This window comes from Mirounga angustirostris, unplaced genomic scaffold, assembly GCF_029215605.1.
Source record: "Mirounga angustirostris isolate CCGP_5_RB_7025 unplaced genomic scaffold, mMirAng1.0.hap1 SCAF_9, whole genome shotgun sequence".
Taxonomy (NCBI): Eukaryota; Metazoa; Chordata; class Mammalia; order Carnivora; family Phocidae; genus Mirounga; species Mirounga angustirostris.
The window spans coordinates 950,444-962,476 of NW_026991717.1; the positions used below are offsets into that span (position 1 = coordinate 950,444).

Below are 12,033 nucleotides of genomic sequence, written 5' to 3' on the forward strand. Positions count from 1 at the left end.
TTCCGTGATGGGAACAGAAACCGCCCCCTCGAGCAGCCAGGACTGCCCTGAGCCTGCGAGAGCCCCGTGACCTACCCCGAGACAGGGATGGACCTGACCTTCACCGCCCACCTGCCCACATTCTCCTCCTATAAACCTGGAGGTGTTTTCTGCACTTTAGACGCTGGCCCGCGGTCTTCCCGGTGCCGGCCCCCCTGAAATGAATCCCTTTCCTGTCTGTCTCTCTGCCTTCGATTCTGTCAGCGGCGTGTGGCCGAGCCTGGTCCGCCTGGGACCCGCCGAGCCAGGGGCTGGCGCACCCCGGCAGCCCCGCCACACTTCCCTTTCGAGGCCGCATCGTGTGTAGAGACCACGCGTGTTTATCGTTCATGCACCGACGGGCACTCGGGCCGCTGACTCCTTCCCACTGCTGTGAAGGCGGGTGCGGTTTATCTTCGGGAACCTGCTCACATCCAGGCGTGTGATTGCTGTGGTGGCGTTATTTTTAAATGGATTTAACATAATTATTTAAAGACTTTCCTGAAGTTTTAGTTTTGAATACACTAACCAGTAACTACAATTATAGCGACTGATATAACCCACTTATATGGGTTTTGGGGGGGAATTCGCAACAGGTTTGTTTTTTTTTTTTAAAGATATTTATTTATTTATCTGAGACAGAGAGAACACAAGCAGGGGGAGTGGCAGAGGGAGAAGCAGACTCCCCGCTGAGCAGGGAGCCCGATGCAGGGGCTCCATTCCAGGACCCTGAGATCCCCTGAGACCTGAGCCGAAGGCTGAGCCACCAAGGCACCCCAGAGTTCTCGGCAGTTTTGAAGAGGGTCGGGGTCCTGTAGTTGGAGAACGCTGGCCCAGGGTGCTGGCAGGGGCGGGTACGAGCTGCCACCTCCCTGGAAGGTGATTAGGAGGTTAACATGGACGGGAGCCATGGGACCCTCTGCAAGTGGGAGTCAGGGGTGACCTCTGGGTTTCCAGCTTGCACAACCGGGTGGGGTGCCGAGGAGGCCGGGGTGGGGCGGGAGGCTGTTGAGGTCGGTTCGGTCCACTTGAGTGCAAGTGGCAGCGGGTCACCCCCAGGAGGACGGCTTCCAGATGGTTGGCCAGACGGTCCGAAGCAGGAGGGAGGTGCGGCTGTAGCTGGAGACCTGCGGGTTACTGGCTGTGTGGGTGTCCTGCTGGAGCTGGGTCAGGAGCTCCAGGAGGTCAGGAACGGGGTGGGATGATGCTCACCAGGTATGCACACGCGGGAGTTTGATGCATGCTTGGAGGGTGCGTGGGTCTGGGCGGCACCGTCGTATCGTGTGACAGCAACCTGCCTCTTCAGGCCCCACGGGAGCCTGGGGCCAACTGACAGATCAGTGACACTGATCCTGTTGGCTTTGCAAATGCTCAAATTTTGTGCATCGCGGATGCTTGCGTTGATTTTGACTTTTTAAAAGCATTAGAATGTTACCTTTACTATAGTGATTTTTGGCAGCCCCTTAAACTTGACACCTGGTTGGGGGGGTGGCGTTCCTGGGGTCTCACTTTAGTCCTGCCCCGAAACAGCTCCGAGCACCGCCCAGCTCCTGACCCTGATCCTGAGCACCTGCATTCATGAGTGGTGACCTCGCCAATGCTGGGACGGTGACATTGCGGTCTTGCGTTATCCGGGTCAGGTCGGGGGTCTCGGCCTCCTCCCGACCCCCCTGCCTGATCATCCTCATGGCGCTTACCACCCTGCCCAGGGCATTTCCGAAACTAGCCCACTGCTCGTTGCGCAGCAGAGCTCGAGCCTGGCGGGGGGCGGGGACCCTGACTGCATCGCTTCTCCTGGAGTCCGCGGGGCCCGAGCGTTCTGTAAATACTTCACGAAGGAATGACAGCCAGGGGTCATCAGGCAGGCGCTTGCCTTGTGCTCATGATGTCACCGAATCATCACGGCAACGCGGGCAGTGTTATCGTCCATGGTTTACAGAAGGGGAAACCGAGGCACAGAGCGGTGACATAACTTGCCCAAGGTCATACGGCTGGTGAGTGGCCAGACGGGGATTTGAACCTGGGTAGTCTGGCTGAGTGCGGGGCATTCTGGGTAACTTTGGGGTGCAGGGCCTGTGCCCCGCGCCATGTAGAGCTGCTGTCCCCATCTCCACCCACCTCCGTGACCAACCCTGAACCCCCAAAATGCCTCCAGACGCCCCCTGGGGAGCAGCACTGTGCAGCGAGCTGCCTTCCCATCAGGAATAGACGCACCCCGGGCTCTGGTCTGGTGCATCCGCCGCCTCAGGGTCTGCTCATGGGGGCAGAAGGGCCAGGCGGTCCCCGTCCTGAGGCCGGGAGGCCAAGGACACCCAGTTGGGCTTTTCGCCTTCCTTCCTAGGATGGCGAGGAAGGGGACCGCAAGCTCAGCCATGCCTGGACCTCGGGGACGTCCCGGTAGGCAAGGCCCACGGACCCTGGCACGGCCTTCGATGCCAGAAGGGGTAACGGCTCGTGGCTTCACTTTGAAGAGGCATGTTTCCCGTACACCCTCCTGTGGACCTCAAAACGCACCGGTTCTCCCCTACTGGTAACTGTTCATCCTGTGCTAAGCACTTTCCGTGAGTTAGCTCATTTAATCCTATTCTAGGATGAGGTATTCTCATCCCCATTTTTCAGATGAAGAAGTTGAGGCTCAGAGAGGTTGAGTGACTTGGCTGGGCCCACCAGCAGGTAAGTGGTGCAGCGGGCGGTCACCACCAGCCGGGTCCCGTGGAACCGTCCCTCTCAGGTCACAGCAGAAGTGGGATGAAGAGTGCCTGCAGAGACCGCAAGGGCAGCTGCACCCGCCGGCCATGGGTCCGAGGGAAGGTGGCCCTGGGAGGTTCCGGAAGTGGGTCTTGCCCTACTTTGGGCTTCGTGCCTGTAACTGAGGGTGGCCTGCTGGCCCCGGCCCCCACGGGAGATGGTCAGGGGTGCCCCCGGCTGCTCCCCCTGGGGTGTGGGTGTGGGGCTCAGACCCTTCTTCCTCCGCGCATTCCCGCTCACCCTCTGTCGCCGCTGGGGGCTTCGGGTGGTGGCCAGGGCTGCTGGTCCCAGTCAGGAGCTGCCCTCCCCTCTGGGGATTCTCGTCCCCGGGGCTTCCCATGTCCTGATGTCCCCCATCTCATCTCCACCTCTGTGTTGCACGCTCACGCTAGCTGTTCCTGAGCAAGCGCACTCTCTCACGCTTCTGGGCTTTCTCTGCCTGGAGCGCCCTCCCCATCTGCTCTGCCTGGCAAGTCACCCTCGCCTATCCCACCTCCTCGTAACTCTGTGGGGCTTTCTCCAACCCCCCACCACGTGCCCTTTCCTCCTTGGTGTCCTCACGGCCCTTCCCGCCCCATCCTCTGACAGAGGCTCAAGGGATCTGTCTCGAGACTGACAGATGCTGCAAATCCTTTGCTCCGCTTCCTGTTAGGAGGAGCAGCTTGGTCCCCTTCCCTAGTGACCCAGCGGGCCTTGGTGACATGCTGGATCCCTGGGATGTTGGAGTCTGAGGCTGGGTCATAAGTAGCCTTGCAGCTTTTGCCCGAGCCTCTTGGAAGGTGGCTCTTGGGACCCAGCAGCCACCCCGAGGAACCCAAGCCACACGGAGAGGCCAGGTGAAGGTGCTGGGGGGACAGCCTCAGCTCAGCCCCCAGCCAACATCAACTTCCAGCCACTGGACGCCCCGCCCAGTCGAGCCTTCAGTAACCCCAGCTGCTGTGACCGCGACCTCAGGAGAACCCCGTCCTCAACCCCCAGGACCCAGGAACCTAATAGAAACTGTTTCAAGCCATTAAAGTGTTGGGGTGATTTGTCCCAGGGGTAGCAGATCACCTAAACGGTCTCCCTCATCAGACTACGAGTCCCCAAGGGCAGGGTCCATGTCCTTGTCACTCTGGATCTCCAGCCCCAGCCCAGCGGTCTGCTAAGGACCAGGGACTCCTCAGATACCCTTTGAGTGAACGAATGAAACCCATCAAAAGTCACTGTTCACCCTGAGATAGAAGAGATTTATTAGCAAGAGGTAATCAGGAAACATATATTTTTACAAAAATGGAAATTTCTTTTTTTTTTCCAAACAAGCCGTAAGTTGAAATATTGTAGGACTTGAAATAGAATTCTCATACCACTAGGTATTGCTTACAGCAAAAGTTGTCTGTCGTCGTGAGCATGCCTGCCGCTTGAGTGAACCCGCGCTCCCTCTACTGTACAGTGTAAAAAATCGACGGTAGTATTCACAGAATAAGCACTACGATACTATATTCCTGCTAGAAGGCGCTCAGACAGGACCACAGTATATGCGATAAAAACACTCGGTTATTGATTCCCTAGTTCTACGGTGTGGGACTATTTTCACAAAGCAGACAGACTCAGAGCATCTCAACGGAAGCTTGGAGTGACCATTGGGCAGCTAGGAGAGGAGGAGTGACGTGTTCCGCGTCCCCGGCTTGCAGTGAACGCCGGGCCGCGGTCAGCGCAGGCCAGCGCAACTTGTGTTGTGACTCCGTGTCCCTCGGGGCTCCGGGGCCTCGCCCGGGCTTCACGGAGACGGCTACTCATGCTACCTGGTGTGAGTCCTAGAGCGCGCTGCACACCGCGCCGGCACGAGGTGGTGGGTGCTGGTGATACGGGGCGTGGTCCTCGGTGGAGGGGACACCCCTCCGTCCGGGTGACCGGGAGACGGGGGAGCTGGGACCCCTGTGATTTTGGCTGAAAAAGCTGCTTTGGAAACAGGCATCACCGTCAGCGGGAAGATCTGTGAATGACTGGACTTCAGGGTGCGGTCCCCTCCCGCCTCCCCCCACCCCCCAGTTAGAACAGCTACATGGAACATGCTGGGAGGACGCCCGGGGGCCGGGGCCGGGGCGGGCGGGAAGCAGGACGGTGCCCAGGCTCGCGTCTGCACGGGCTCCGTCCCCCCTCCCGAGAGAGCGAGGGGCCGGGAAGACTCGGACGTCGTCGTTGGAAAGAACCAGGCGCTGCGGGACGCGGGGAAGGGCGACGTCGGAAACGGAGCCGAGCGCCTATTCCGGTCTACAGGAATCTAAGAACGAGAACGGACTGGTGTTCTTGGAGAAGCACATACTAAAGAGGAAAATCCAGGAACCAGACGACTATGTACAACGTCACAGCGCGTGTCCGTGGTGCGGCTGGGGCCGGCCGGCTTCAGGTGGGCAGCTTGGGCTCCATGCGGAGAGAGGACTCGTAGAGGCTTTCCTCGTCCATCACGAAGGACCGGTCCAGCAGGTACTGGGTCACCTGAGAGGAGGAAGAGACAGAAGGAGAAGCGGCCACAGGGCCGCAGGGCCTCCGGGACACCTGACGGCGGACGCCGGGCCCGGGAAGCAGGCCCTCCGTGGGGCGGCCAGGCCGGCGCACGGCGCTCACGGGCCTCACGCCGCGTTTTGTCTTCATGTTGTCTTGGTATTGTCGTTGAACATCGTCCTGACAGGAATGCTAAGTCGCAGGGGTTCAGTGGGACCCTCGACTGCCTTTCTTTGGCGGAACGCTAGATGAAATGTTTTGGGGCTTTTTAATTTTTTTAAAGATTCTAATTATTTATTTGAGAGAGAGAGAGAGAGAGCATGAGCAGGGGAGGGGTGGAGGGAGAGGGAGAAGCACGCTTCCCGCTGAGCAGGGAGCCCGATGCGGGACTCGATCCCAGGACCCTGGGATCATGACCTGGGCCGAAGGCAGACGCTTAACTGACTGAGCCACCCAGGTGCCCTGATTTTGGGCTCCAATCTTGAAAAAAAAAAATTGACCATGTCAAGTGTAGAATCTAAGTGGTGGGTGTCTGGGGGTTTACATGTTCTCTCAACATGTCTTTATGCTGCGAAGATAGATTTAAACATTAGGTTGACAGAGCTCCAAGCCACGTTCACCCCAGGAAGGAAAGTGGGAACGGGCTGGGTGAGGGCCGGGGCTCCCCGTCTGGTCTTGCACGGCTCATTCCGGGGAAAAACCTTGGAGTGGACAATCCGCAGGACCCACGGCCGGGCTGGGTTCCTACAATGAGATGTGCCTGAGGGGCCAGAGCCCAACCCCCCCGGGGAAGCCCCAACTTCGCCAAGAGTCCTTCCAAGGCTCGTTCATTTGTCAGCTGTGGAACCAAACATGTCACACATCTTACATGGTATTTGGGAATCTTCGGATGGCTGCTAAAGCAAAATCAGGTCTCTGCCGCGAGTGTCTTGGTTCCTGGACCCTGTGCTATCGTGGGGGCGGGAGCGGCGAACACGCTGGCTCCCAGTCACAGACACAGGGATGACTGTCTGGTTCATGGCTCTCACCAGCACCTCCAGGAAGTGGACTCCAGACATCACAGTCTAGATTAGCCCATACCCGCTGATAAAGATGTGAGTGTCTGGCCACTGGTCTTCCTCGCCCAGCTCCAGCCTCCCACCAGCACCCCTTTCTAGATAAACCTACAGAAATTTGGACCCGTGGGCACCAGCACATGGACCAGCTAGTTCTCTCCATCACGAGCATGCTCAAGGTCGAGCTCCCACAGTTCTGCGTCAGGGGAGACGGGTTGCAAACAGCACCTCCGGGAAGCGGTCAGGGACAGGAGAAGGGGCCCCAGGCCTGATCCAGAGCCTGGCACGTAGCACGTGCTCAAGAAATATTTGTGGAATGACAGAATGAACACAGAGCAAGGGGAAAGGGGCCCCATCAATAACCCCTTGGTTCTTCTCAAAAACAGATTCTCAGAGGGCAAATCTGCAGTAAAGGAAAGTGAAGCTTGACTTTCTGGGGTGCGTGGTGGTCAGTCTGGGGCTGGACACTCTGTGAGCTGTGAGCTAGAAGGCTGAGAGGCTCTGGATGGGAGGGGACGGATCTCTGGGCAGAGAAGAGATCATAGGATTGGGAGTCAGAGTTTGGGTCAGCAAGTCTCAGTGACTTTATCTGTAAAACGGGGCACACGGTTCAGAGAGTGAAGTGAGACCAACATGCTGTCTTTACAAATGCAAATTAAGCCAGTTCTGTAAGCTCCTTTCCTGGCTTCCCAGGGTCCTCAGGACCAGGTTCCGGATCCTTCCGGGAGCCCAGGCTCACCTGGCTTGGCCTGCCTGCGGCAGTCACCCCCAGACAGGCCCTCCCCGCCTCCCAGAGCTGGTCTTGCTCGCAGGCCCCCACGCGGGCAGCACCCCTCTGTGTGGACCTGCGTGTGCTCTCCGCCGCCCTGGAGGTCGCAGCCAAGGGCGGACCCAACCTAAGCGCCCATTGCGAGAGAGCTGGCTAAGTAGGCGCTCTCTCTGCCGCTGTGAGGCCGATGGTCTCAGAGACACGCTGTCGAGGGAGAAAGGGACTCGGAGCAAGGAGGTGTCCTACGCTGCCACGTCACAGCTGGTTAGCTGGGCGAGCTCCTGTTTGCACAGAGATGGGGATCCCGCTGCCTCTGGGGGCGACCTGGTCGCTGGGGGGCTTTTCACCGCCTGCCCTTCCCACAAGTGACTTGTGCAACTAGGGAGCGTATTCCTCTTCAAAAGGAAGTTGTAAACGCTGCCTCCCTTGCCTGGTGGGGGATCAGACGGGATCACCAACCGTCAAGGGCCTGGAGCAGCAAGGTCGGCACCTGCTGTTGGAAGGTCAGTGGAGAGGGGAGAGGGAGGGCGTCCTGGCAGGGCTGCTGTTGGAGCGGTGCCCAGGGGAGCCCGCGAGCGAAAGGGGTTGGATGTGGAGGGACGAGGGAGGAGGGGTGGTCCAGAGAGAGCTCCTGCGTGGGAGCCGAAGGGACGGACGGGGTGCAGGCCGCTTACCTTCACTTGGTGTTCTATTTTATATGCAGTTTGTTGAAACTGGCGAATCTCTCGGATAATATGAGATATCTGTGAGGAGGAGGAGTGCTTAAGAAGACGGTTTGCCGTCTCCGTGCCCCCACGTCGCAGCACAGAAGGGGCACCACCAGCCAAGCCTGACGTCGGTCTCCTAGTTCCCAGACACGCCGCCCCCTGGGAAGCCCCACCGAGGCAGGTGCTTTCCTTTGAACCAGCAGCCTGTTCCCACGGGTGAGACTGGCCAAAACTCTACAGGTTAATGATGCAAGGGACAGAAACGGTAGCGTTCCACGAGTGGGGCAGGCTGGCCAACATCCCAAAGCAGCCCCCGCTTCTCAGCAAAGGTCAGGGCACCTGCCACGTTCTGAATGCCCGCTGTGGGCAGGCACCCCGCGAGGGGGCCCCGACCCGTCCCCAGGATGGTGCTCCCAGCTTGCGTTTGATGGAGAAGCCCTTCTAGGGAAGGAAATCTTCAGTGGAAGCCCATTACACAGCACCGACCCAACGTCCCGTGAGAAGGCAGACGGGCTGGCTACAACTCTGGCCCCCGCCCCCTCCCAGGCCCCAGCAATCTCTGGGAAAATTTGGGAGGTGCTGCGTTCATGATTTTGTGGGGCCCCACAAAGCAAGTGTCCGTGTGGACACTAAAAGAAGGAGTGCAAATAAAGACACAGCCCTTGGGTCAGGCAGACGCGGCTCGAGACCCAGCTCTGCCCTTCACCTGCAGGTGACCGTGGGCCGGCCACTGACCCCTCCGAGCCTCAGGCTGCGCCCCTGGGGGGCGGGCATACCGTGCCAAGAGCACCCACCCTTCCACTGCGGGCATGATCCGAGGGGGTGCAGGGAGGCTGGCTGGCGGGGGAGCCCCGGCTCTCGCTGGAGGAGTCAGACCCGGCTTCCGAGAGCACATGCCCGATGGAGCAGGCCCGGTGGTCCTGGGACTCGGGTCTGGGCTTGGACGGCCCCCCGCCGCCCCGGCAGACTCACCATTCTCATCTTGGAGAAGTTGACCAGGCCGTCCTCCGTGTAATTGGGCGTCCCCTCTTCGATGAAGGCCAGGTCGGTGAGGTACATCCCCAGGTAAGGGACACAGGGGGGGTCACAACTTCAAAGCGAATGGCATTAAACAACAGTTTTTCATTTAGAACCATGAGCCTCTACTAACATAGAGCGCCCTGCATGCATCTTCTGCTTTGCTGGAGGCAAAGGGCTTTCTCTTCACCGGGAATCACGGGAACTCTTGGGCCCAGGATTGTCAAGTGGCTCTGAGGGTGATGGGGTGACAGTGGGGGCCGGGGTCTCTCCACCAATGGCCCCCTCCCTCCCTGAGCCAGAAAGCCCTCCCCTACCTCTCCGCCCTGTCCTGGATGCAGCCCCCTCCCCCGTCTCTCCAGTGAAACTCTCCATCCAGTCCTGCTCTGGAGTCACCTCCCGCTGGACTCTGCAGCCCCCACCCCATTCTGCCAGCTATGGTACCCGGCCCCCCAGCGTCTTTCCGCTCCTTGAGACTTCTCTGCCTCCACATCTGGCCCCACGGGGATGTCCTGCCCACCCAAGCACAGGGATGCCGGAGCAGGAAACCCTGGCCCCCTGAGGTCACCCTCCTGCAGGTGGCTTCTGGGCAGGGGGTTGGGGGACAGTGTCCATGACAGGTGACTTTTTTGGGAGTTGGGGCCCAGGACTGATGGACTACACCTCTCTGTTCTGAAGCAGGGGCTTCGGTTACGGCTCAATGGTGGCGTCTTCCAGTGCCTCTGGGTGGGACCAGGAAAGGGGCTGATTGAGTGATGGGTCTGGCGGCCACCATGTTCCGGCAGAGCTCCGGGGAGTGCCCTCAGGGGGCCCTCACAGTGTCCCACTGCCTCCTCTTAGCTCAGCACACAGATGCAGGAGGCTCCCTGCACGTACCTGCAGGTGCAGCTGACCCCCTTCCTAGACCCTCTCACTTTTGTCTCCTCTTGCCACGTGGCGACCTGCCCCTCTAGAGGAAGGGGAGGTGGGGAGGACGGGGGATGGGGGGGCAAGAACGGAACCCCAGCCTCCGCCCCGCGCCTGCTGGTTGTGTGACCCCCGGCCAGGTCTCTGGGTCCCGAGGCTCCCCTCGTACAGGAGAGGGGGTGGCGAAGGCGGTTTTTGGTGCTCAGATGGTTGAGTGAGGCCAGGGGACACTCTATTAAATAACACTGATTCCTATGGTAAGAAACACCAGACTTCCCTCTGCGGGTAGAATGGCTTTGACGCCTTCTGACACGGGCCATTTCCCCCCACTTCTTCCTTTGTAAACAAGTAGCAACAGGTCTCAAGAGTGTTGGCAAAGACCGGGATCCCAGCCAGAACTCAGTAACTGCTTTGTTCCCACTGTATCTATTTATGGTGGCAACCTTGTATGATGGCAAGTAAGGTGGTTTTCCGTTTACTGCCCTGATAGCGTTTTCCTTCTTAATTACATTGATTTTTGGGAAAACGTGAGTTACTTATAGGGAGATCTGCTAAGTGCTGGCACGCGGGTGGGAGGTGGGCCCTTGGAGTTGGGGAGACCGGGGACAGGACAATCGGTTTTTGAACTCCATGTCTTGACTCTTTCTTGGGTATTGAAAATAATTTAGCAAGTGTTGATCAGAATTTTTTTAAATGAAAAAAAAGTCAGAAATAGAATAAAAGAAAACATCTGAATTCATTGCATGGACCAAAAGTATATGTTGCTTTGCGAAGTTTTAGTCCTTGTTATGCATATATGCAGTTCTAAAAAAATATATATATATATTTTTACTGTGGGTTGTGATTTAAAAAAAAAGCCAGACCTGAACGGGTCACTGGCAGGCGTCTCTGGGTCCCACCAGACAGTCTGTGACCATTACAGGCCCAGCTTTCCACGTCCCGCCCATCACCCTGTGAGTCTGAGGCACGGACTCGGGGCGGACGGAGACGTAGTTCAAAGATGGAGAAGGAGCCCCGGGGCCGGCGGAGGGGGGCAGCTTGCCGGCCAGCGGCCTCTGACGGGGCTTCCCAGCTCGCCCTGCTGGTTCCGCACCTGATGGGGTAACTTGGTAACCCGAGGCGGGGAAGCACCTCTTGTCTGGGATGGAGGGGGAGTGGGGGGCCATGTGGCCGCAGAGTGTTCCTGGGGGCCTTATGAGGTCTCCGACTGTCCAGACTAGTGGGAAGGATCAGGCGTTCCCCTGACCATGGAGGTGGCTTTCCCTGACCTATTTATGGCAGCTCATGAGCCGGCTGTAGAAACACAGCTGACGTGTTAGTCACTTGCAAGTGGCATCACCAGCCCCATTACCACTCTGTCCCTATTCCCCGCTTCCTAGTGAGGTGTTTCGAGGAGGGGCCTGGGGACGAGCACACGTGAGTAACTCAGTCACGTGTGTGCACGTGTACTCGCACGTGCAGCAAATCCATACGTGTAACCAACCTACCAAACCCAGAGGCGTGTCGGTCACCGTGTGGGGTGGCCGGCGTGGAGGTGGCAGGTGGGGGCAGGTGTGCGGAGGAGAGGGCCGGTGGAGGGTCCCCAGAGGGTACCCCTGTGCGGGGACTGACCTGAAGGAAAGGCAAGCATGCTGAGGGCCCCTGCGTCTGGCTAGCTCTGAGCTTTCCCTGGGGCACCCCGGGCCCTCTTGGGTGGGGTCTTGCCCCGCCTGGATCAGAGCCCGCCCACAAGAGCTGGTATGGGGTGGCTTCCCCTGCTGACAGACCCCTCACATGCCCGTACCTGGGGTTTTAGGGAGAAGAGAGGAAAGTGCCCCACTTTCCATTCTACATGACGTCTCTGGCTTTCTGGGCAGTGCCTAGATGTGGTCTTGCCTTTCTGTGGTTGTTTGGGGTCCCCAGGTGGGATATTTCTTTCCACCAAGAAATTCTTGATGATGTCAAGCGGGACAACAGAGAGCACAGAGTACCAGCAACTGAAAATCAGAGGCGGCTGCCCAGTGGGCTTCCACCAAGGGGTCACCACTCCCTTCTCCCTCCTCTGCCTTGCCCTGGGGGGCGGGGACGGGCCACTCTCCCACCCACTCTGCTGCCTCTGGTTAGGGCCCTCCTCTCCTTCCCAGGGAGGGTGTGAGGGGCACTCAGGCTGGGCTGTGTGGCCCGGAACCCCTGTGGCCAGGGTCCAAGCCTCCAGCACACAGTGCAAGAAAATTAGGCACTCAGATTTGGGGGGAAAAATTGCCATGGGGCAGGAGTGGGGGTGGGGCCCAGAGTCCAATCTTGTTTTTTGCCACCTGGACAAACTGCTCTGTCGTCTTGTTAACGGGAG

General features: G+C 58.8%; 1 protein-coding gene across 2 annotated transcripts in view; it reads right to left on the reverse strand.

Annotated features, from left to right (window-relative positions):
• Positions 1-3,974: 3,974 nt before the first annotated feature.
• The window catches only part of RASGRF1 (Ras protein specific guanine nucleotide releasing factor 1), a 98,518-nt gene continuing 90,459 nt past the window's right edge, over positions 3,975-12,033 (reverse strand). For both annotated transcript variants that reach the window (XM_064569767.1, XM_064569768.1), the window contains 3 exons: positions 8,754-8,871; positions 7,749-7,817; positions 3,975-5,244 (listed from right to left, as the gene is read on the reverse strand). In XM_064569767.1, the coding sequence (XP_064425837.1) occupies positions 5,152-5,244; positions 7,749-7,817; positions 8,754-8,871 (280 nt within the window). In that variant the 3' untranslated portion in view covers positions 3,975-5,151. The remainder of the gene's footprint in view (positions 5,245-7,748; positions 7,818-8,753; positions 8,872-12,033) is intronic.